Source organism: Medicago truncatula, chromosome 3 (assembly GCF_003473485.1).
Source record: "Medicago truncatula cultivar Jemalong A17 chromosome 3, MtrunA17r5.0-ANR, whole genome shotgun sequence".
NCBI classification, from domain to species: domain Eukaryota; kingdom Viridiplantae; phylum Streptophyta; class Magnoliopsida; order Fabales; family Fabaceae; genus Medicago; species Medicago truncatula.
In genome coordinates, this window is record NC_053044.1 from 50,081,675 (window position 1) to 50,107,585 (window position 25,911).

General features: G+C 31.8%; 3 protein-coding genes across 6 annotated transcripts; all 3 read right to left on the minus strand.

Moving 5' to 3' along the window:
* Window positions 1–937: 937 nt before the first annotated feature.
* LOC11430612 (uncharacterized) lies at window positions 938–2,103 on the minus strand. The gene has a single exon (XM_003602955.4). The coding sequence runs from the start codon at window positions 2,017–2,019 to the stop codon at window positions 1,120–1,122; it is 900 nt and encodes a 299-aa protein (XP_003603003.1). The 5' UTR covers window positions 2,020–2,103; the 3' UTR covers window positions 938–1,119.
* A 7,470-nt stretch (window positions 2,104–9,573) lies between these two features.
* Window positions 9,574–13,506, minus strand: LOC11431804 (uncharacterized). 4 transcript variants are annotated; one of them, XM_013606250.3, is made up of 11 exons: window positions 13,231–13,506; window positions 12,998–13,142; window positions 12,795–12,911; window positions 12,364–12,595; window positions 11,957–12,111; window positions 11,410–11,738; window positions 11,203–11,302; window positions 10,901–10,960; window positions 10,726–10,809; window positions 10,504–10,647; window positions 9,574–10,003 (listed from the first exon to the last, which is right to left on the minus strand). In XM_013606250.3, the coding sequence occupies exons 1-11, from the start codon at window positions 13,281–13,283 to the stop codon at window positions 9,704–9,706; spliced, it is 1,719 nt and encodes a 572-aa protein (XP_013461704.1). In that variant the 5' UTR covers window positions 13,284–13,506; the 3' UTR covers window positions 9,574–9,703. The 4 variants fall into 4 exon arrangements, with proteins under 4 accessions (XP_013461704.1, XP_024633965.1, XP_013461705.1 ...); XM_024778197.2 differs by having other exon boundaries at window positions 11,410–11,741; window positions 13,231–13,504; XM_013606251.3 differs by having other exon boundaries at window positions 10,504–10,623; window positions 11,410–11,741; window positions 13,231–13,503.
* Window positions 13,507–16,170: 2,664 nt separating this feature from the next.
* Window positions 16,171–21,613, minus strand: LOC11423221 (uroporphyrinogen-III synthase, chloroplastic). The gene is made up of 9 exons (XM_003602958.4): window positions 21,265–21,613; window positions 21,026–21,113; window positions 20,594–20,660; window positions 19,745–19,863; window positions 19,233–19,325; window positions 19,077–19,132; window positions 18,275–18,360; window positions 17,784–17,915; window positions 16,171–16,503 (listed from the first exon to the last, which is right to left on the minus strand). The coding sequence occupies exons 1-9, from the start codon at window positions 21,493–21,495 to the stop codon at window positions 16,449–16,451; spliced, it is 927 nt and encodes a 308-aa protein (XP_003603006.1). The 5' UTR covers window positions 21,496–21,613; the 3' UTR covers window positions 16,171–16,448.
* Window positions 21,614–25,911: the final 4,298 nt, after the last annotated feature.

The following is a 25,911-nucleotide window of genomic DNA, read 5'->3' on the forward strand; positions in this document are numbered from 1 at the left end:
ATTTGACGTTATTTTTTAACTTTTTAGATCGATTGACAGTTTTATTAAATTAGTTTTTGAAGTCCTATTATATAAATCGTTTGGATTGGATTAGAATCCGAATTACTTCTTTCATAACCGAACCAAATTGTATAAGTAAGTTTTAATAACTTTTTTAGGGTACTTATGTATTATTTAGTTGTATGATATACTGCTTAATATATTGTTTGCTGGTTTCAATTTTTTCCTTAAATAATAATAACCAAAAATTCTAATTCAATTGATAAAAATATTAATATTGTTGATTAGACGGTGTGACAGAGGTTTAAATCTCAGTTCATCAACGTATGATGTAAGTTTTCAATCACTAGTGTTATTTCTTTTAGCTAAAAAAATTAATCATATTCTCCAATCATATATAATTTTTAAAAAAAAATTAATTCAAAACCAACTGAATCGTATCATAAAACATTTTTTTTTTCAAAACATATGTTAATGAGCTTCAACTGAGATGGAATGGTGTAAATTAAATCCCATGGTTTAAATCGAATTTTACTTATCTCTTGTCTAATAATCTCGAAATTCCAAAAAAGTTATCCTACTCTCCCAGCACCCAGACAATTAAGAAGAAAACATCGTGAATAAATTATACGTCAGATGTGTTAGTTAGGAAGCAGTGTCTCTCTAACCAATATTAGATCACAATACAGCCCGCACTTTGTCTCTTCAGAGTTCAGACTTGAGAGACGTGTATTATTTGTGCAAGACAAAATAAACACATTCATCTAAAGTTTATCTGTTTTGCATGTTCTTGCAAGAAGATTGTTATCAAATTGAATTCAAACAATAATGTGATGAAATAAATTGTCATTAGGCCACATATTCATACTCATTTGTCTTCATCGACTAGCCACATGCTCTTGTCTATGCAAATATTCTAAACAATGTCGGTATATAATATACACAATAATAGAACTTTGTCGTGTCTTATCGACTTAAAGATTAGTCTTTATAATTGAACGTTTTCATATCAATAATAACAATTAATGGTATATTAAAATTTCAACAAAAGAATACATTTTTGATGAAAAGAAAATTGTTTGAGAGGTTGAATGAATGAAGAAAAAAAATGCATGACATTCATCTTGTATTTGATCCTAACCCAGCTAACCTACCCAAAATCCCTTGTTTATAAGGCAAGAAAGTTCTCTTCTTCAAATCTTCAGACTCTGCTTTTTTCCTAGCATAATGCAATTCATGTGCAGAAACACCAGAATCCTTTCTTCTAGGCCTTGGAATCTCAGAAGATCTAAACGGTGATGATGAACCTTTTCCTTCTTCAGATAATTTCTTGTTGTATGAAACAGGGAATTTTCTGAATGGATCTTTGCTTGTTCCTCTTCCTTCTGATGCACTACGAAACAACAAAAAATCTCTCAATCTCCATATTCTTGAACTCTTGGACGAAGAAACGGTTTGAACAGATTCAACAGAATCCTCTTTATTAATCTGTGATTGTTTATGCTGTTGTTGTTCTTCAACCCATGTGTATTGTGATGTTCTATATGGAGAATGTGAACGTGTAACTCTACGACCAGAATTTGATGAAGAAAATTCAGAAGCTGGTGTTCTATCTCTACCTCTTCTTTCTCCATTACCAAGAGATGAATCTTTCTTATTTTTAGGTGAAAAAGCTTCCATTATAGCTTTTTTACCTTTTGCTATTGGAGATTTTTTGACTCTATTTGGAGATAGAAGAGGAGATTTAGCAGATTCTAAAGGCTTGATTACACCACCATGGAAAAGTTCTTCAGCTGAACGAGGTGATGAATCTGATTCTCTATGAACAGAAAACGCAAATCCAGCATCTTCATCTTCAAATTGAGAGAAAAACCTTGATGGGCTAGTGGGTGCACTTAAGTAAAAATCTTCACCAAATCGTTTTGGTGAAGAAGGTGTACTTAGATAAGGTGAAATTCTATTGAAATCGAAATGATCTATGTTAGGACTCTCTCTGGGGCTATGCACCAACACTTCCATTTTCTTTTTCTTGTTGTTGTAACTTTTTTGTGAATTGGAGGAATAGGTTTATAGCTCAATAGGTATATGTCTGTGGTTGGTGTGCAATATATATGAAGGGTAATAGGCAGAGAAGGATCACCTATATTTTATTTATTTATAATATTAATTTATAAGATAATAGATGAAGGGTTGTGATTATTTTGTTGACCATTTTTATAGGGTTTTTAATTTGTCCTAGCCGCCTTTGTATACCTAACCTATCCCTTGGTGTTTTCATATGGTATCTTCTAAATATAATAGGATAATGTACTTATGTGTATAAATAACTGTGTGAGAGTAGAATAATTCATCCCACACATGTGAACTTTAACCGGTTTCTTTGTTTGGTAAACTTTATACTCCTACACGTGTGATCAAATATTGTATAGCTTCTAGATTTTGGTTGTGTTAGCTTAGTTTTAACCAATACAATACAGTACCACGTGCAATGGTCTGAAATGGACGGTTGAATTATTTAACATATTTGGCTGCTTCTAGATGAGTAATCTTTTTATTTAATTTATGTCTGTATACGTATGTATATACACAGAATTGTGTACGTGTGTGAATGGTAGTTTGCCTTTCTTGCTTGACAAATTACTAATTTGGTCAATTCGGATCGGATATTCAAATATTTTGGATTGGATATTCATCAATTTCGGTGGCGCTTAGCAATGGGTGAACTTGAATTCTAGAAGAAAAGAGAAAGAATGCACACTTTCCTTATAAATATGTAGTATAGTAGGAACAAGTCTTACTGTGACAATCCTAAATAAAAAAAAGAATTTCCATTTTGGTAGCAATGTCTTTTTCATTTGTGTAAGTATGTCAAAACATATTTCGCTAAGTGTCGTGTTCAACCAAGTATTGTTGGTATAATAGTCTAAAGAAACTTATTTTTAGAGAAATAATTTTGATTAAATATAAGTTGTATGTAAACAATTCTACACTTCTGATAAAAAAACCAAACTGCATAAAATTGAAAGAAATACTTGAAGGAACGATTAAAGAGAAGTCATTTCAATGTCGAATATGCTGTCAAACGCTGCCGAAAAAATTATAATTTAAGAACAAGTGGTTAATCGATTCTGTAACACCACATCCACTCACACAAAGCTGAGAGTCTTGATTAAGGACACCTCGTCCAAATAAATTATTTTTGGTGGAAAGCTGATTTATAAGAAAGCAATATACCTTCAAAGGAATGTCCTTATACCTAATAAGATCCGAAACAGGTGAATAAGAATGAGGAACCAAATTAACGAGCAAATAATATGTCCCACACAATATAACCAACAACCGGATCTAAAATCTACTGCCAATGATCATCACTGTTAACCTGGAAATTAACATTGTTAAGTAAAACCTTACACTCCCCTACTAACTTCTCCTCCCACGCAAACAACCTAGACCTCCAAGTCCAAGACTCTCATTCCTCTTACCACCCCAAAGGAAACATATTTGCCACTGACACCCACTTATTCACAGACAATTCAAATAACCTTGAAAATAGGTCCTTGAGAGGAGCATCCCCTAACCAAGGATCTACCAAAAATAAATATCAACCCCATCACTCACCATCCTCCTTAAATTATCTTCAAATCACCTTCCTTCCCTGAACCCAACACCATTACAAACTTGCAAGTTGCAACAACTCCTTCCACCACACAGACCCATCTCTACCCCCTCCTTCAAGCGCCCCCTCCTCACCATATTTCACCCTCAACACTTTGTACCATAAGTCTCCTTTAATATCCTCCAAACACCACTTCCCTAAAGAGCAATATTAAACTCCTTCATTATCCCAACCCCAAACCTCCAAACTCCTCATTCAAGCAAATAGTATCCCAATCAATCTAATATATTTTTTTAGTATCCTAACCACCACCACCTCAAAAAAAAAACCAATTAAATACATATTTAAGAGAAGAAATGATACATGTGGGGGTTTTGAAGAAGAAAAAGTAGACCGGAAGACATTACATGACTGACTTTAAGATAACTAACCGACCACCTAAAGATAAGTTTATTTTTTTCCACCCGAACAATCTATTCTTTATATTGATAAATAATATTATAATACGTAAGAAAAATAAAAATAAGCATGATGCACAAATAAACAAGGGCATTATATACAATAAAGGACATAATATAAAATGATTGTCCAAATCAACAATTGATTGGTCCAAATAGTAAAAGGCATAAGCTCCGTAAAAATATTTAATCAACGGTTTTATTCCCAACGCATGCGTATTGAAAAAATTCAATTGAAAGATGAAAAATAATCTTGTGTATTTCACATGTTTTACGACGAAGTTTAGTAACCGCTAAACAATGATGTAAACTTGGTACCAATATTATGCTAAAAAAAAAATTGCCCAACAAAGTAGTATAATTGTTTCTACTAAAGACAAAAATATAAGTTTCGGCCGAAATCAATTTCATGCTCCAAAATTAATTTTATTTTTTTAAGGCAAAAAATATATTTTATGAACAAATCATGTTTTGTATAATATGAAGTTTGCAACGTGAAACAAAACAAATATTAAATTACAGTGCAAAATTTAGTACTTATTTGATTTCACGTTGCAAACTCCAAATAATGCACGCTATGAGGAAAAAACACAATTTGTTCGTAAAGATCATTTTTGGCTTCAGCAAAATAAACTAAATTTTAGCGCATAAAATTGATTTAGCAAGAAACAGATAGTTTAAAGGCTTTGTTGAGTTTAATAATTTTGGAAGTCCTATCACCATTTATTTGCTTTGCAAAAGCTTTAAACCTTTGTGACTACAACGCCATATGTATTGAAGATATATCTTCAATAGTAACTTGAAAACATGATCTCTCCTTGTGTGGATATTTAACAAACAAAATGAACATTCTATTTGAAGACACGTTGGTTAAGAATGAGACCTTTATGATTGGAACTGTGGAACATCACAGTCAAACCATTTTCTTGTAAATATCCAATGTCGAATTGATTGTTCTTATATAAGCTCTAAAACATAGCATTATTATACATCAGTGATCATATGAGTGATCCCATTCGTTTTCAATTTTACACATCCCTTACAAGCTACCTCCATGCATTTTTGAGTTATTTCCCAACTTCACACATTGCTTGAATTTTGTAATGCCAAATTTTCTTGCACTTACATTCCACTGTGTCACGGGTCCGTCTTCCACTACCTCTTCATGTTCCTCTAAAACTTTCTCTACGTACCAAAGTAGTAATTGATAAACCTACTTGACCGATGGCTCAACAAAAAAGAAACAATGATTTTAATTAGAAAATATATCAAAACTATGACGGCGAAAGACAGGAAAGTACGTAATTGCGAAAATGGGAACAAAAAGGCAAAAGGAAAGGCAAAGAAAGTAAACGAGAAAGTCAAAAGTTGAAATGTTTTTGGAGGAAAGTAGAAAGAAAATCAAACGGAAGAAAACAAATATATCTGCATTTGAAAGAGCAGTGTGGTGGGTAGGAGTGAGATGAAAGAACACAAAAAAGTGTGAAAAGAGCTTGGCACGAGGCTATGCACAAAAATCATATTTTAATGGGCTGAAAAAAAAAATACAAAAAAACCTGTCAATAGGAGCCATAGAGAGAGACTATGCTTTTACACAATATATTATTTCATGCTCGTTTTTTTTGGTAGAATAAGTTTGTACTTCGGACCATGCATATATTATGCATTGTCCTTACTATCTGAGTTAAGCTCACGAGGACTATTTCATGCTCGTCTATCTCTTTTACGAATGTTCTAATTATATACTCGAACGTTTTTAGAGATTTTTGGACTATATAATATGAAATATGTTTTTTTTTTTTTTTTAGGAATGAAATATGCTTGTATGTAAGCAAAAATCAGAATCCCTCTCATTTTAATAGTTTTAAATTTTGGTTTTGAAAACAACTAAAATGTAAAGGAAAAAATTAATAAAACTTGTCAAATAAAATAAAAATATTATAAAAATGCCACAAAAAATTCTAAAAATCAAATCATGCTAATGCAAAAAAAAAATGGATTTTTTTTAGAATATTGAAAATTAAAAAGAAAATCTAAACGATGAAATTTTAGATTGAGGGGAGTAGTCCTGCAAGAAGTCCCTTCCATACGAGTCTCTATAATCAAATTTTTTTTCCAGATTACATAAACAAGTTTTGGAGCAATCCGATCAATTAGCCTGAAAATCGGATTTTCAGTTGGGATACGGTGGGAACAACTAACAATGACCTGAAATACAAGGAGGGGGTATCATGGTTAGTATAGTTCTTAAATTAGCTATTCATGTCATAAATGGACTCAATTTTTATGTTGGTACATGTCAGATTGTATAATTTGAACATGCTTTCTCCTAAATTCTTTGCACAACAGGAGTTATATAGATAGTTCAGATTTTATAATCCAAAAAAAAAAAATAAGGAACACACCCTACTATTTGGGGTTTTCAGATTATAGAATTCAAACTACTCATTTATTCGGATTTTATAATCAGAATTGGTGAAAAAACTTATTTTTCCATCTAAAAATAAGGGGAAAACTATTTTCCAGAAAAAAAAAATATGGCGCGTGAGAAATGCATAGGGTGAACAAAATAATAGTTGGCCATAAATGGGGTGAGATTTCTTTTTAGGTCCATTTAATATCTCTTTGTGTTGAAAAATATCATTCGAAAGTTATCTACCGAAGTTGTTAAAATTAAAAAAAAAAAGAATGCACTCTGAGAGTTATCTCCCGATTATTTTCGGGGGTCTAGGGACATTGAAAGGACCTAAAAAGAACTGCTTCGTCATGGTTAAAGTCTTAAAAACTAATGTTCGAAATTACCTATTGGGATGAAGAAAAAAAATCATTTTATCTCAATTTATCCTTCCTACTCCGAAAACAATAACCTTGTTTCCATCGAAATGGATAAATTAAAGGAGTTTGGATTCGCTCTATTTATCTATCATATATTTAGAGTGTGTTTGGATGAGAAAATGTTTTGAGCTAATGTAATGTTTTGAGGAAATTCAAATACTTTTAGGTTTTGAATAATAATTTGGAGAATTTTCAAAATGATGAAAATTTATGAAGCATTTTGTTTAAGTTAAATTTAGAGAATTTCAAATGACACCTAAAAGCTAAGAATTTCAAATTTCTTCATACTTATAATTTTTCAAATTGACCTCAATAAATTTCCAAAAAATAGCAATTTGACCTTTTTTGGAAATTGCAAATTTACCCGTCAATTTTTTCAAAATTATAATTTGACCCCTTAAAATTTGCAAATTGACCACTAATTTCAATTTTAAAATTTTGCCTAAAAAAATTAAAATTTATAAAAGTTGTCCAAAAATTATGACAATGAAATATATTTTTTTTTAAGGAACAATGAAATTTTTTATTACTTCATATTACAAGAATATTTAAAAATGAATGCAATTTAATTGAATCATTTGAATTGCCTAGAATTTCAAAAAATTTAAAATTTCTCAACTAATCAATCCAACATAATCTTAATATTCGAGAGAAATATATGAGTGGACACACTAGTGCAACCATTTTAATAAGTAACCCCACTAATAGAGTTCACCAACATTTCTCTTGTGAACTATCTCCTTTATAATGGATAGGAGAGGTGAATAAATTGTGCATATCTAGACTAAAAAAGGGTTTGATTTTTAAAAGAATTATGCTCTTCACCCAGCACTTTTCGCTCGCGCCCTACAGTCATTTCAAAAATATCTTTGCGTTAGTTAACTCGCGCTAGGAAAAATGTGAATTTTCTTATTCATTTGGCAGCTAGTACTGCTTTATGTGTAATTGCTATATATGCTATACCATGCACCAAGCAACCTTGTTCTATCCACTAGTTCATATTAGAGAATTTTATCTAGTATAAACACCTGTGATTATACCATGCAGCAAGCAACTCTCGGCTGAACAAGTGGAAATTTTCTCAAGCTTTTTAGACAATAGTGGTCGCCACCTAATCATAGGCTAATATAGCCATCTTAACATGTGTTGTTTGCCCAAAACTCCACCTCATCCATCTTCTTATTCGTTGAATGCAACCTGGCCAACTTCTGATTTTGGATTGAAATGCATCTTGGCTATGCAGCAATAAAAATGTGACTGTCCTTTTGGAATTATGAACTAGCGTGAGTTAACTCACGCATCGTTACTTAACTAGCGCATAGTTTTACATTTGCGTTAGTTAACTAGCGTAAGGATAAATTTGGAACGGCTGCATGGCGCGAGCAAAATGTGCAGGATGGAGAGCATAATTCTTTCTAAAAAGGTACTAGTAAAATCCAAAAGCAGCTCTCGTTAAGGTGTGACTTGGGCTTAATTGGCATACCTACCTACTCAAAAGTGATTTGAATTGTGTTTTAGAAAAAGTAACCACTTAAAATCCGAAAGAATACTATTAGCAAGAGCAAGTTTTACTTAGTCACCACCTTAAATTAAAAATATTTGGAGACAAATATAAATGGTGAAAATGATATGGATAAATTATTTCTCTTTTAATAGTTTTTATTTAGGTGTGTGGGCAAATATTTTTTTATTTGTGGTTGTGACTAAGTAATATTTGCTCCTATTAGTAATAGTAATGCAGTTTTAAGAACTCATAACATCTTAAACACACTCTGAGTTAAGCTAGCAACTTTTGTTTTTATAGTAATTACGAAGCCATAAAAATAATAATTATCTTACTCCTCTCTTTTCCCAATCAATGATCAATCAACATTATGAATTCTAGACACAGAATATGATCCATTTACATTTTTGTTGATTTGTAATATTCCATGGTATAAACTTCGTACGACTTTGTCTTAATACTCAAAATGAATCATATATTGAATTACTGGGGTTCCATTAAGATATTGGAGTGTAGTTTAATATATTATTTTAGTGTTTTTTTAATGGTTCTCAATCATTATAGCACTCTTCTTAGCTTGAAAACCCAACACAACTTGCTCACATCAGTGTCAAGTACTTGAAGGGTTAATATACGAGTTAATTTCAATATTTTAAGTAAATGACACCACAATTATGAATCTTTTGGACCACAAACCAATCCTCATTGCATGTGTAACTAGAGAATTCCAATATCATCATGCTTTGAATGTTAAACCATATATGGAAATCCATCCGTACTCCTACTACTATCAGTAATATTCTGTACTCTATAAGAATGCAACCATTTGTTCATTGACACACTAATAGCATGCATAAGTACCAACTAATATTAATTAACCTTAATTCGTAAATATTGTTTATCTGGACTCAAGTGGTTAATGAGTTTCAGTTAAAAATGAATCGTTCATGAGAATTTGAATCTAAATCGTGGCTGGAACAATCATTAGTCAGACTTTACTTACCTTTCGACTAAATTCTGAACTATTCGAATATATTGTACAAGACTATTTATTTATTGCACAAAGAAAAGAATATTTTCAGTCCTAGCCAATATTGACATTTGAAATCAGGATCCTATAATCACGCCCTTTCTATGGTTGTTGAGTAATAATGATATAATTGAAGGTTAAAGCTTCTTTTAACTGTAAAGTGAGATTAAAGAATAGATGACATGTATGTACATCTATTATTTGTATGATCTAGAGCTGTAACGCTGTATACAAATTATATACAGAAAATTGAAACAAAATTATGTGCTCAGCAAGTATCTAAAACTAAACTTATAAGGCATAATTTTTACAAATTGTGAGTGAGGTTCAGTTTTTCTTTTCTCAAATAACTTAATTGCTTCTTTCCCTTGTTCACTTGGTAATTGGAGGCATATCCAGTCTAGCAATGATTCTAAGTCTTTTGCAAAGTCAAGTAAATACCAATCCAACATCTTTGGAATAACAAACTTTGATGTTGAAATTCCAATTGCAGCCTGTAAGTATTCTCTTTTGGCTATTTCTAGTTCCTTCTCAACATGTGATGCTGTGTAAACTCTAACCTGCATTTGATCATGAATCAGCAACAAGACAATCCAAATAATGAAGTAATTGAATTGTGCATTAAAAATATGATCATTCACCTTGTCTAAAAGGTTATGTTAAATATCATAATAAAACTTAATCTCACTTGACTGTTAACTTGTTATTTTATTTACGAAAGCAATATTGGTGTAAGCTTTCGTAGAAAAAATTGTTTAAGTACGCAATTAATCAGACTTTCAAATGATCAGACCTTGAAACTGAGTTTACGACAGATAATAGATTAGGCTCAGGCCTAATATTTTTGAAGTAGGTCAGACTCGAGCATTCTAAAGCTTAACCTAACTTAACCTATTTACACTCCTATCTGAGACGCTGCATCAATATTATTTTTGTCTTTGCGATCACAACACTACCTTGATTGAGGTAAATCTATTATATACAATATCTAGAACTGTGACAACGTTTAAAACCTTTGTAAAATATTAAAAATTTAATTTTAAGCAAGTGATTAACTTACAGCAGGAGATGACCAAGTTCCACAAGAGAGAGCAAATGTGACTAGGGGTTCTGACAATTCCAGTCCATAAGTGCTTCTTATTGTCATTTCATGACTTTTCACTTCCTTTAATAATGTGATCTGTTTGGAATTTAGCTGTAAGAACTAAGAAGCTTATTAATTTTGTATATCTTCCCACCAACAGAAAAAGCTACATTTGAAAAGGACAAGGACAGAACTTACATATTTCCAGTGATATGGAAGCCTTAAAATGCAGTGTTCTATGGTTGTGGCATTTAACAAGGTTCCACCTACATTTATTGTTGCCTGAATAACAAGAAAACCGCATTAATTAATGAGCAAAAAAATTAATGCTGTTATATGCTAAACTTGGAAAACAAACAAAGTAAAACCACACCTTCTGCATCAATGCAACAACCATTTCAGGACTTTCTGGTATGCCTTTTTCTACGAAAGCCTGAAACAAAGCAGAACTTTTAATAAGCCATTACTTTCAGATTGAAGGCATATCCGGTGTCCGACATGGCCGACACATGTGGATATTTTCAATTATTCAGTTTTCGTAAATTACTATCAATGTCGACATGGTGTCCATGCTTCACATGCCATTACTGATATTCAAGATAAAAGTTAACTGAAAACAGTAAAAAATAAATACAATTTTTTTAGATATTTTTCTAGTAGGAACATTTGACATACATTCATCATACAAGAGTTATATATGTTGATCCAAAATGCAAGCTTCTCTTGGCGGTTGAGGTTGTCAATGTTAACACATGTTAGTTGTCTCAAAAGAATCCTGCATATTTCAGGAAATTAGAACAACTAAACCATTAATTAATATAAGGGTCATAAAAAATTAAAGTAGTAATATTATAGTTTGAATTTGATTAGAATGCAACATACTTCAACCGATGTAGTAGAAACAAGGACTTAGCAGTTTGTGCTGGATTGAAAGATTCAGCTTCAATACTTTCACATAATTTCTTGTACGGACCAATATCTTTCTTTCCAACTTCCAAGATGCCATAAGGATCAAAAAACTCTGTTCCTTCAATGCAGTTTTTAGATTTTAGAGGCTTTAAAGTTGGTGTACTCATTCTCAAGAGAATGCTAGTTAAGCACTTCAGAATATTCTCAGAGATTATATTTGGACTTTCATCTCCTTGTGGAGTTTCTTGTAGACGATGATTTCTGACTTCGGCAATTGGTTTGTTGTTCAGCCTTAGTTCTTTCTGCTGCGAAAGTGATGAAATTTTTTTCAGTTTTTGAGCTACTAGTAAAATGGTTTTAAATTGCGGCAATTTTTAATGTTTCGCAACTGCAATATCGATTGCATCAGCCAGATTATAAAGGTTTGCAGCATAACTGCAATCACGACCACAATTTAAAAGTATGTTGTAGTAACTAATGCTATAACACAAACTGTAAACTATTTTTACACATGACAAACCTGTTTTTTAGGAGGTTCACAATGTTTCTGTAGTGGTTTATTGTCAACTGGAATTTTCTTAATTGAAATTTTTGCCATTTGGTCTTTACATATGGATTTCTTGTTGCTCTTGAAAGAATGAGCACGTGATTGAATCTCTTTTCTTTGTTTATCATCTGGTAAGACAAAAAGGAGATACATGAAATCAGGGACAATAGTCTTGTCACATAATGTACTATAAATCACGGTGAAGCAACGCTGTGATTTTGTCGAAGCTTCAAAGTGTAGTGTTCGCTAAAATCAGTGCGGCACACTGTCATTTTATTGAACTCATTGTCAATCCAAATATGCAAATACTCAATTTTGAAATAGATTAATCATAATTGGTATGTTACAAAATTGATTATTGGATTGGACTAGTTACTCACCAGGAAGAGTAGTTTTAGGCCTAGTTGAAAATGTTGCAGTATGATCCAATTTTGTACTATCATTTGGATTTGCATTATTCACAGAAGCTGCTTCCAAATGCTCCAGTTTCATCTTGGAGGATGACATGTAAACTGCTTCTTGATGCAAATCCTGCCTGAAATGTAAGACCTTCTCTTCAAGCCTAACTATTTCTTCTTCTAGCACAGCCACTTCAGCCACAAGTCCAAGTGTCTAGAGTTTTTTTAAGATAAAAATCATCACTCAAATACTCAATTTCTGGAATATAATAAGTAATAAAAAACTACGTAGGACTATAACAATATTAAAGGTGTGTCTTATGTCCGACACCGACATATGTGATTACATTCGACTATTTAATTTCCTCAAAGATAAAAGAGGAAAACTAGAAAGGGAGAGTGATTTTACTAACATAGGGAGGGAGATAAGGAGGAAGACGAGGTAAGGCTCCCAAAGGCCTATTCAAAGCTCTTTCCAATGCCTTGTGAATGTTCTCTTCATGCCTAAGCTTCTTCTTCAACCTGTCAACCTGAAAGTTGAAAAAATTCATCTCAGTTTCAAGTTAGAACCAAAGAAAATGAATGGAATTCAAGAAAACGAGGACATTAACATTACATCTTGTTGCAAAGCCAATTTTCTGTCTTTGCTTGATGTTTTTCCACCTTTAACTGCATTTCTTATGCTCTTTTGAGAGTTTTGAGGAATTCTGGGATCTTTGTTTATTGAAACTGAAGTCATGGCTTGTGAATTGTGATGAGACCTGTTACATGAACATGATCATAATTTAATAATAATATCACTGTACAAACCGTTTTTCAAAAAAATTGTGTGTGACATAATAAATGTACCCTTTTATGAGTTCTGACTTTATAGAAAGTTTAATTACTTTTCCATGTGACATTGAAGCTTACTAAACCTTATTTTAAAAGCCTCAAGTGAATAATAATGATTCAAGAAGAGACTCAAACTTGACAAGGAATGAAGTGTCATCATACACTCAAGTTGATAATTGATTCATTTACTTTCACCTATGATCGTATGAAAGGGATACAATAATTATAAAGTGTTGCTTATAACTTTTGTTTAAAAAATAAGGGTAGGGACAAAAAAGAACTTATCCAAGCTGGAATGAAACGCAAGCTCTAATTATAGAAAGATGGGGGGGGGGGGGGGGGGGGGGGCAGTGTAACAGAAGTAGAAGGCTCCAATCAAAAAGGTGTATATGTCATAATCAACCACCGTGCACTTTCATTTGATACGCGTCCTATAAATTTAATTAAATTTACCTTAACCCCAACGTAACACTCTTTTTTATAATAAAAATATATTTATTCATTCAAGTTAGTAGAGGACATTAGTTACGAATATCTTTAGATTTAAATGAACAATGCGTTAAGACAGAAAATGAAACAATGTCGAACGACAAAATCACAATAAAAATTGTTTTGAATTTATTTACGTGAAAGTCACTTATTTAAAGTAAAAGAGAGAAAATAAAAGTGATTCATGATAAAAAAAAAAAAAAAAAAACTCGAAATCATCCATTTTTTTTCCAATGTCCACACTTAATGGTATACGATGTCAAGATACGTGTTGAAAATCGTATGTTCAAATAATATATTTTATTTAGATTTTTTAAAAACTACATCTTCTTATCCTGGGATGGTTCGTTTGTTCTGTACCTAAATATTAATGAAAGAGAAATTTGATGGGTGCTGGTAGCCTTGCCAGTGAACTATGTAGTGATGCCAAATCGAAAGAAAGGGATGGTTTCTGTTAGGCAAAAGCTGCACAGTTCACATGCTTTGCCACCTAAACCCTTTTACCCTTTTTTGTGGTCATTATTATTAAGTAAATTAATGAATTCAAATTCAATTTCTTGAAAGAAAAAAAAATTGTGATGTGTTTATTTCCAAAAGTCAAGGATTCTTTTTTTTGAAATCATACGATTTAACATATGATAGAAACATGTAACATTCTAAAAAAAAAATTGATTTACACATGCATCCAACTATACTATTTGGTTTTCAAAAAAATGATCTCTAATAATTTAGAATTTGATTGAAAGATAAATAAAGTGCGATCAAATTCAGAATTTAATTAAAAAATAAGTAATTATTCAGAAAATGATCTCTAACAATTTGAACAATACATCTTTAACCGAAATTTATTAACTACTTTTTTATCATAAATTCATTAACTATTTTATTCAATTAATTACTTTATTCAACTGAATGTAAATGCGTGTGTATAAAAATTATCAAAAAAACTGTCATGTAAGTATATTTTTGTTAATAGTTCTATAGACATTGATATGTAGGGCTCGGATTTGAACTTTGAATTTCTCAGTTCTTTATACTACTAACTCCATAAATAATATTTTTAATGAATTTTTTATTTATGTCTTAATAGAACTATCATTTGGATTTTCCCTAAAAAAAAAAAAAGAACTATCATTTGGACCCATCATCGATGTTTGACTAAAAAATTACGTGGCAGTTGAAACATCATGAAATTTGCAAATATTTTTTATTTTGATTCTGCCATTGACAATCTGGTGTTTGTCGTTCTTTTTAACTACTATCTTTTGGATAGATCTTCATTCTATTTATTGGCTATAAACAAAATAATTAAGACAGAGGTAGAGTACTATATTATCACAATTCACAAGTAGTTGCCACATACGCATCAAATATCTATTTGATATGTATACAAATACAAGTAGTGTACTAAACTAAACAAAAGCTTAGCTGAACTTTTTAAAACGTCACATATTTTTAGCATACATTAAAAACTTGTTGGATTGAGAAAGCTAACGAAAAGAGGTTACATAATAATATACGAAATCGCACATGAAACGGCAATTAGATGATGATGGACGGTTGGGAAGATATGAAGAGAAAGCTAAAAGCTTGTGTTTCAAACATGAACAACCCTTATGTCCCCATCCACTACCACATGAATGTGACTCCAAATCACAAGTTCGCGTTAGACATATCTTGTTGGGAAATTAATTGAAGTTAAGAAACAAACGTAAGTGAAAAGAGGACGGGACAATTTTTTTAATGAAAAGAGGACGGCACAATTAGTGTCCACTATATTATGCCTATGTTTAGTATCATGGTAAATATCTCAAAATTGATCCACCGTAATTTTTTTAAAATTGCACTTTGTAACTTCTGTAAAATCACGGTGGTCACCGTGATTCTGAGATAGCTACTGTAATACCAATCACACACTATATCTATAACAATATATAAACATGAATACACTTTTCAATTAGGTTTTAATGTTCGTATTATGTGACATTTGTAAATTCAATTAGTCTGACTTAGATGTTATAATATTATTACATCCACATATTATTCAGCTAAAAAAATTGAGTAACATGACAACTCTTGTTATTTCAAGGTTTACCGTGGAGGCAAATTTTATTATCAACACAATAAGAATTTGAATTTCTTGCACAAAAAGAATTTGAAATCACACTAGAAACTCGTGTGACCAAAGGCCACACTAGCAATAGCATGTACTCCAGCATAGTTAAACAAACACTTGGAAAGAATACCCCTCCTGGAAAGTACAAAATTAGAGATACGAATTCCGCTCAATCACTTCCGATTGTTGCATATCTTTTGTATTGTCTCGAATCTTCCATCTTAAGATTAAACTTTAGTTTGGAGCTGACCGGTTGAATTATCACGGTCTTAATTCAATTAAGATTGAACTAAACTAAGACAACACGAGTACTATGAACTAAACTAAGACACACGAGTACTATGAGTGAGTGATATAAAACATGGAAATCTTATTTAATGTAAATAACACTTGAACCCATTTACACTCCCTCAGAGTTTAAGGACAAATTGAGTGCTCGACTCAATCTGTAGGTATTTACATGATGGGAATTTTTTTACTAGTGGCGCATGATAACCTCATGAGTCTCAAGAATACAACTGAACAAAGATAGCAAAGCCATCCACAATGTCAATCCAATAAACTAATCAAATACTCTACATAAATAAACAGCTGGAAACAACTCCAGGTTGCTATGATGGGCAGAGAACTACCTCGATAAATCATCATAGGATCCTAATGCTTCAAGGATGCTTTCAACCCAGCTGTCAGGAGAAAGAAGATTGTCAAAAACGGATGTATCAACAGGAACTCAAAGCAGTCTAAAAGCAATAAGATATTTGCATAAACTTGGCCAACTTACCCTTAAATACTAGCAATCAATTATTTCAATCATAACAAGTTAACAAATATGCTTTTGTCTTTTTTTTTTTTAGAAAAAAGACATGCTTTTGTTCAACTATTCTTCTAATGCAAAATACTCTCCAAACTTGTCTTTACTTCTAATCTTCTATCATTGCTTTTGTAATTTTCCCAAACTAATTCCACAAGATTCTATATTAACTGTCATAAATTCAGCTTCAACAACATAGTATAGCATATAAAAGATACATGGATTTGATAGTCTATAGTGAAAGCTATGATTTAGAAGCTAAAATGCAGACTTACAATTGCTGATCTTCCAATATACATGAGTAAATATATTATCAGAATCTCAGTTTTTTTAATTTTCAATCATCCATTAGTATTACACAGCATTTAGAGGACTCGAATCACAAGAAATATGACTTGGGATAAACATCAAATACCCGACAGAAACAGACAGCAATATGGGTGTGAGGTCTTTAAACTTGCTAAAACTTGAAAAATGACCCTTCAGTCCATCGACAAAATAAAAAGCATTCGTCATTGATGCACGTATTCTAGTAATGAAAAAAAAAAAAAAAAAGACCCAACAATTGAAGCATATTAAATTTTTTTTGGAGAGAATTGAAGCATATTAAATTAAACAGTAAAATGCTTCTTTCAGAATGTATTGAAAATAAAATGACACAGATGAGTGACCATCATGTGTATTGATTAACAATAAACATGGGTCATGTCATAAATAATTCCTATATAGCTTAATGAAGTGAAATCTGAAAGTCTATGATCATCTGGTGAAGATTTGTATGTTGTTTCGAGTTAGTAAAAAGTTATGGGAGTGATTATGTGTTTTTTTTTTTTGGTCAAGTAGCCTAATGGCTAGATTATCCCTGGTAGCTACCAACTAAGCTACACTTACAGGACGATTATATGTGTTTTTTAAATGAAGGTAAGTTATTAAAACTTGAGTCACTCCTATGTGGGGTGAGCCTGCAATTTCCAAAAATAGAAGAGCTTGTTATAATCGTTGTGTGAACCATTTCAAAGAGGAAAAACTTCTCCATGTGGCCAGACGTTGAAGACTCTTTATCATATATATAACAGGTTTTGAATACTTTGGGAAGAGAATTATCACAAGAAAAACCCCAAAGTATTCTCTCAGAGGCGGATTTGTGATTACCCTTCAAGGCCTGGTTGTGTTGGGTGGTACACATTTTTGAAGCCTAATCTTCCTGCCATGGCAGCAGTTGTCTCCCCAATGCATGCAACTGAATTGCTCCAGTCGGAATCCGAAAGGAGATTCTTCCAGGCTCTGTTGCAGGTTAAAAAATCAGCTGGGTAAATACTAAATAATATAGAATTTCCTAAGAAAATAAATACCATACCTATTTATAAAGTGCAAATAAGAATTAAGAAGATAAAGCAAGTTTTTTCACAATTCTTACAACCTCAAGAGTCATTAAGACGCTTAACCAACAGGTACAAAAACAGCATCACAATTAGTTGGTACGAAAAAGTTAAGTTAATGACTTCATCAAGGAAGTACAGCATGTAGCTCCCGCTTACACAGTTAGTATAAAATCGAAATATAATTAACTTACTATCTGTAGATTTGAAATGGATATGAAATTATCAAAAGACTTGAAGGCAAAAGGGCAATAAGGAACTCACCGAATTGCAGATGGTGAAGCTACTGTAACAACGGGGGCAGCAAGTGCTTGCTTTAGAATCATCTGATCAACATGTTGAACTGGTACCTGACGGCTAAGTTAGAATTAGGGGCAACAGTAAATCTCTGACAGAGATATATAACCATAAATAGTCCAAACTAATTGCCGTTCCAAGTGCGAGAAATAGTTGGTTATGACCAAAGCTATGCAAACCATTTGCAATCAATTTCTTTCTGAAATGACAATGATCATAAGCTATTGATGCTGGTGTAGAAGTATATGCATGCCCCGTATTCTGAAGTTGAAAACTTCAACATAAAATAAATAAGGAGAATGCTAACCAGTGCCTCAAGGACATTGGTTAAGAACTATAACAAGTAAGTTTTTAATAAAAAGTAGTGTAATCACTAATCAGTACTTGATCAAATGTAACAGCTTATCTTTTCAAGACAACTTCTATTTACGGATTCCTAAACCAATGCCCCTGAGGCACCGGTTAGAGAGACCCAATAAATAAATACAGGGGAAGAATTGTACAAAAAGGACAAAATTTGAAGTTTGTGTAACATTTTCCCCCAAACTGCATAATGTGAACACTTGACAAAATACATCATAGCAGGAAAATCATTTTCATAAACACAACTTCCAAAAACAACATGAAACATATTACAGGGAATGTATCATTAATTACAGTTTAAATAATTTAACTCGGCCAAGCGTACATAACATGTGCTTGCAAAGACTGCTTGTATTGGACCATATTTTCTTGAAAAGAAGGGGACACAAGGACTAAAATATTTTACCGTTGTATATGTGTTCATCCTTGTAACTTCAAATCCACGACTTGAAAGCCCTTCCTCTGGTTATGTAAATATCACAGACTATTAGAATATCATAACTTCAATAATTTTACAACATGTGAATGCTGATTTTGTAAAAGCAACAAACATTTCTCATACCAATCTCATTGCTAGCCTTTGCAGAAGCAGGATATAGAATGGTAGTTTTATTTCCAATTCTGGGAAGCTCTGTAGCCAAAACTTTTCCTGTTGCTGAAAAATATAAAATCCTTAATAAGTCACTTTCACAACTTGAAGCTTCAAATTCCATTTTATTTTAAAAAAGCTACAATTCTCTTTTACTATTACACTGATATGATTAGTAATATGATCACCTACTAACCAAAGGCTAAAGATGGTTAGACACAAAATTCACATTCTCCAAAGTAAAACTTATGTAGTTACGCCACTGATTCACATAAGTAACAGAACAATCAAAATTAAAAGTCCCTCTCTCATCTACCTGGATGCATATCTTGGAACTACCCACAAAATAATAGTAAGATTTGGGATATTAGTTCGTAATTGTATTTTTTGAGCTAGTCATCCATCATGGCGAAGAAGTGAAACTGGAGACATAAATGCAGGAGCCATTTAAATTCAGTCTACACTTAACTGATAAACATGGATACCTTTTGAAGGTGAAAAGGCAACATCAAGTGATTGGTTTGATGACAGCAAAGCATCCTTGAAAATGCTTGCAGTACCTGATCCAACAACGCCTATTCTAACGCGAGGCATCCCAGCAGCTCTAAGGACAACAATTAAGAGTAAGCTAATCATTTGGTAGACAATTAAATGCTAAACAAAGTTTTATAACTACAAAAGTAACTATAAGCTAATCATTTGGTAGACAATTAAATGCTAAACAAAGTTTTATAACCACAAAAGAAACTATAAACATTGAATATTCGTCAAATTTACATTTTCATCTTTGACAACTCAAGCACGACTTAGATTATAGATCAAAGACAATTTGTATAACACATTGCATAATAAAAGACATGTCAAGCATTCTGCCTACTTAATGCCTACTTAAAAAGGAAAAGATGTCAAGTCACCGAAGAAAAGAAAGAAAGAAAAAATATTTAGCAGAAACATCAATAGTCTCTACAAAATTAAGGTAAACCTCGTCATGGATAGAGTGACTTTGGAGGGGTGCATGTTTGGCTTGCATTCCACAATTACCAAGAGTTAATTTTGAAGGGAAAAATGATTTGCAAAAAAAAACTGAAAATCATTTGAAGGAAACTACGGATTGCTTTTGTACATATGTATTACTTCACTTCAAAATTTGAATTTTCAGAAATAATTCATTGAAAATAGATTCAAAATTACCAAAATCATTTGATGATAACTAAAGGTTACATCTCTAAAAATGTATAACTTGACTTCAAAATTGAATTTTCAGACATAATTCATCTAATTACATTCTACTCGAGGAATTTTTACAATTTAACCAAACAAGCCTAAGTCCTTACCTCCATGCCTCTAGAAAGACTGAACCAGCCTCAGGAGAAGTGATGATAACCCAATCAAATGCATAATCTGCAAGAATGATGAGAAGAAATTAATGGGTGAAAAGTGATAATGCACCTAAATAAGCATGACATTGACAGCTTCATTCATGCTATCATGTGTATCAGAAAAATATATCCAAGATACAACATGCAAATGACTTTTTAAGCTGAAAAAGTCCACATCAAGGAACCCAACCCAACCCAACTGTGTGATGGAAAATAGCTTATCAATACTAGGTATGATATTGTGTCATGAACTTTAAATAGAATTTAGAAATGTCACTGCATCATTTTTCCCATTAAGCATTCATAAAATTTATTATTAAATAGGCCCAGTAAAAAGATAATAAAATCATATACAAAACAGAATGATTACTACTTCCAAGAGCTTACCAGTTAATAAAGTAGGAAGCTTGTCGAAATCAGGTCCTCGTAGGTGCTCAATGAGTGGAAGCTCCAAACAATTGATTTCATGTTTGGCCTGCATTTGACATTGGAATAGTTTTTCCAAGAGCTTACAACTTAATAAATAAATAAATAAACTATGAACGTTTTTGTCTTTAATTTCATAATTGAAAATGATTAGTGAAAAAAATGTAATGTAATATAATGTGGAGTGAGTGAGTGAGTACCAAAGCAGTGATGAGCTTGGAATTCTTGCCACGTTCTCTGGTGACGACGACTTTTGGCGTTAAATTAGAAGAAGTGGAAGCGATAGTGAAAGTAGAATCGGTGGCGGAAGCAGAAGGAGGAGGAGGAGCAATTTTTGGTTGAGAAATGAAGAAGAATTGATGCTGCCGGTGAAGTTGAAGACAAGGAGGAGAAGGTGAAGAACAGAAAGGGGAGACACAAAATTGAGCCATTGAATTGAAACGTGTTGGATGAAAATACCCTGTCCGAATCCAGCTGTTATCATCACATCAACCTCCCCTGGTCATTTTTTCTTGTTTAAAAAACTAAAAAGAATCTATAAGAGGAAGAGTACCTAATTTTTTAATCAACAAATTACAAACTACTATAATTAGCATTGCAATACTCACAACCCCCTTTTCAATTAAAATATTATCTCTCTTTTTTCTTTTTTTTTTAATATCAATTCAATGCATTTCATTAGCGGAAAGTTGTTAAATATGTGACGATACATCATCATAAACGTGGAGTTAGGGTTAGATAGAGCTACCTTTGTTAACCTATTAACGACTTCATTCGTTTATCTCTTATCATTAAACTCGATAGAGAGTTTTAAAATCTATCTGATAAAAGTGCTTTAGGCATTGATTATACATCAAAATTTACTATTATCATTCATACCTTAATGGAAGGACTCGACAACCTTCTCAAAATCCAAGGCAAAATCAACATTATCAAATTGAAGGTCTGAGTCTCACTCTAGCGCCGTATACAGGCTAACAGCCTCCCCTATTGCGAAATTACAAAGAGTATATATTATAAGTACATCATAATAAATCAAATGTATAATAAATCTTTATTGTATACCGTCAAAACTTAGCTAATATGCTCCACAATTCAGTGATAATGCAAGTCACTTTTAAGGATAAGAAAAAAATATATAAATTTTAAAGTTCAGGAGCCATTTTGCACATAAGTACAAAACTTCAGGGGGATATTTGCAAAACGTCATGTTAACTAACAGAAAAATTTGACGGAGAGAGTAAATTAATCAACGTTGTGCAATTTCAGGGGGTAATTGAAGTTTTGTTAATTTCAAGGGGGTAATTGACGAAACTTACAATTTCAGGGGGGTAATTGACTATTTACTCCATATCCCATTGTTTGGATTTATAAAATTTTAATGGAGTGGAATCGAACATGATGGGATCTATTTCATCATATACCACCACTTCTTCTTATTTTTCATTCCATCCAATTTGAGAGGTAAGCAATGAAATGAACTTTCTTAATTAAATAATTACCATTTCATCCCTATTTTTTTATTTCATCACTTTTCATATATTCCTCTTCTCCTTTTTCTTTCTTCTGCAATTTATTTACATGAGTGTCAACTGCTCTCTTCTTCTCTTTCAAAAAAAAAAAAAAACTACTCTCTTCTTCTACGTGGACGTTTGATGATACCAAAGATAACACAATATAGAACAAAATTTCAACGTTTGTGACAAATTATTTAGGCCAATAATTTATAAACTTCGTGAGTTTTTTCTTTAAGCTAGAAAAATGGTGAGATATTTTTTTGAATTAATGGGCTTTTACCCCCTGCCATATGGGGTCTTTTGGTATACCCCCTATAAAAAAAAAAAAAAAACTTGAATTCCCCTTTGTAAAATAAAGATTTTTTGGCTTACACCCCTGAACCAATCTGATTGTGCACATAAGCTGACATGGAGCGCTGACTGTATAAAATTGCATATTTGGCACGCTGACTTGGCTTTTTTATTTCTTTTGCAATTTTTTTATTCCATTTGAATTTTTTTATTAAAAATTTAATTGATTTTTTTTTTATTTCTTTTTCATCTTCATCTTCTTCCTCACTCTCTTTTTTCAATCTCCTTCTACCATCTTTTTTCCAGCAACACAGCATCGCAGCATCAACACAACAGCAACACAACAATCTCTTCTTTCCTAGTTGTTCCAATCCATCCCCTTCTAATCAATTTTAAATTTTTGGATCACTCATCAACAACACAACAACAACAACACAAAATTCTTCTTTAACCCAATTCCAAACCAGAAAAGCAAAATCAAATGGAATTTGAATGGGAAACAACAACAACAACTTCAACTTAAAACAACAACAACAACAACTTCTTTAAAAAAAATCATCAAATCAAAAATCAACTCAGATTGCTTCCTCTTCCAATCGAAAATCAAACCCAAGTGGTTAGAAATCAATTCCATGTATGAAGAATCAAAAACCCAGATTCAAAAATCCTCTCTTTCAAAATTCGAAAATCCTCTCTTTCAATTTCTTGATTGTGTTGTTGTGTTGTTGTTTCTTGATTGGAGGGGTGGAGGGTATGATCTGGAAGAAAAGAAATAGAGAGAAGAGAAAAGAGAAGAGAAGGAAGAAGAAAAGGAATAACAAAAAGAGAGAAGGTGTGAGAGAATAGAAGGAAGAGAATAGAGAAGAGAATGATGAAGATAATAGAAGGAAGAAGAAAAGAAAGAAGATAAAACAGAGAAGGTGGGAGAGAAGAGAAGGAAGAAGAGATAAGGGGATTTACGCTAGAGAAGAAGAGAGAAAAGAAATGGGATTTTTTTTTTTAATTTATCATTAAGGGTATTTTAGGTATTTCATCTTTTTAACATAATTTTAAAAATTAAAAATTATGACGTGTCAGTGTCATTTCACCTATTACTACACAGTCAACGTACCACATCAACTCATTAATCCAGTCAGATGATATCAGGGGTGTAAACTAAATAATCTTCATTTTACAAAGGAGAAAAAGTTTTTTTTTTTTATAGGGGTATATTAAAAGATCCCTAAATGGTAGGGGTAAAAGCCTATTAACCCTATTTTTTTTTTAAGGTAGAAACATCGTGAGTTTATTGTACCAAGTTTATATTTTTCATCGTTTGACTGACTGACATGGTACAAAAGATAATCTATGTCCAGTTAATAATGATGTGATGAGTGCCAAAATTAATTGATATGTTAAACTAAAAACAATAATTAAATAGCCTCATATTTTACGTTTAAATATAGAATTTTATTATTAAATACGTAAAAAAGTCTTGAACTAATATTAATCCGTGAACAACAATAATATTATTTTATTGAAATATAATGAGTTTTATTTTCAAAATAATATCGTTTTTAGATAAGGGTAAAAATGGTACAAGAAAGTTATAATTCATTCCAATTCTATTTTATTGAAAGTTATTTTCAAAATAATATTATTTTGGGAAGGATAGTTGGCAATCAACGGCACCGTCTGTTTTGTGGGTAATGATGACTAATGGTGGAGATTTGCGTCCCAATTCTCCAACAACACTTATTTCTTTTCTTTTTTCTTTGATTGAAAATTCCCCAACAACACTACCATCGTGTAAATGCAATGCACTGAATGTTAGGTGTTTTTACTTATTTATTTACTTTTTCAGTGGTTTAATTTTTGAAAATAAATAAAGATTGCTAATTTTAGATCAAGCCATCAAGGTCGATGTCTATCTAAAATAAACTTTATATCAATCAACCCGTAACTATTACGTATTATTTTTTTACAAATAATTATCTATTCTTTTTTTAGGGGAATAATTATCTATGGAATATTTTGTATATTCACAGAGACAATTATTCTTAGTTTTTAGCAAGAGTAATGCAGTGTTCCTTCAAAATTCAATCAATGAGTAAATCCATTCTGGTGGTTGTGTTCTTGTTCATTGCTGTCAAGGTTTTTTTTTTCCAATTAACTACATATGTTAATTGATTAGATATGACTTAGCTCAGAGTCACTTGTTTTGCAACACAAGCTAATCCATTAAGTTTTACAATCCAATCGATTAATCTATTAGAAACAAAATATGTTCAACTTTTCTCTCCCTTTGACTCAATTTTTTTCTAATTACATCGAAAGTTTATTTGCGACTTCAATGCTTAATTGAACTATTTTACCATGATCGACCAGTGCCCATACCTAAATTAATTGCACAAATAGCAGCAAGAAGGAACCAATGTGATTGAATTGAAACTTTTTTTTTGTTGTAAATGAGTATCCTCTATGTGTAACTGTCGAGTCTTGTAAGACTTAAATAAGCGGCATACTCTCACTCAAAATTTTAACGTTGCTGAATCTAAGTGTTCTTGGGTGGTTGAATTGAAACTTTGAACCAGTGAGTGTCCATTCTTCAATGTTGCAATTGTTGATCGAAAGAGGACGAGGCAATGAAATCAAAGATAGAGGTTTGTTATTCGTCGTTGTCAGTGGCGTTTTATGTTTGACTGGGTGGTCCATGAAATGATGAAAATGATTGGAGAAAAGAAAGTTAAAGGAAAAAATAATAGTGTTAAAAAGGAAGGGAGGTTTTGTCTGTTTGATAAGAATTTAAAGGAAGCTGATGTAAGTTTTAAAACCAGAGATGGTGTCAAAGTCATTTTAAAAAATCTTAGAGGAGGTGACTGTAATTTTTCCTTGATTTTATAACATTTGGAACTTGATTTTTTAAATCAATATTTAGAATTTGATGATAAGTTTGAAATTGACCACGTTTATAATCCTTATGATCTTTAAAAAGAAAATGTGAAAGGAATCTTCATTAATATTTTGAAATAAAAAATTGATAATATATTGTATTATATA

Excerpts from the sequence above, each read along its gene's own strand:
- LOC11423221 (XM_003602958.4), bottom strand. The coding sequence starts at position 21,495 with ATGGCTCAATTTTGTGTCTCCCCTTTCTGTTCTTCACCTTCTCCTCCT. Across the intron at positions 19,326-19,744 it reads TGCCTTTTCACCTTCAAAAG|CAACAGGAAAAGTTTTGGCT; the intron begins GTATCCATGTTT and ends TATATTTTTCAG. Across the intron at positions 17,916-18,274 it reads GCTTCACCATCTGCAATTCG|AGCCTGGAAGAATCTCCTTT; the intron begins GTGAGTTCCTTA and ends AACCTGCAACAG.
- LOC11430612 (XM_003602955.4), bottom strand. The coding sequence starts at position 2,019 with ATGGAAGTGTTGGTGCATAGCCCCAGAGAGAGTCCTAACATAGATCAT.
- LOC11431804 (XM_024778197.2), bottom strand. The coding sequence starts at position 13,283 with ATGTCACATGGAAAAGTAATTAAACTTTCTATAAAGTCAGAACTCATA. Across the intron at positions 12,112-12,363 it reads GCCTAAAACTACTCTTCCTG|ATGATAAACAAAGAAAAGAG; the intron begins GTGAGTAACTAG and ends TTGTCTTACCAG. Across the intron at positions 11,742-11,956 it reads GTGAACCTCCTAAAAAACAG|CAGAAAGAACTAAGGCTGAA; the intron begins GTTTGTCATGTG and ends TCACTTTCGCAG.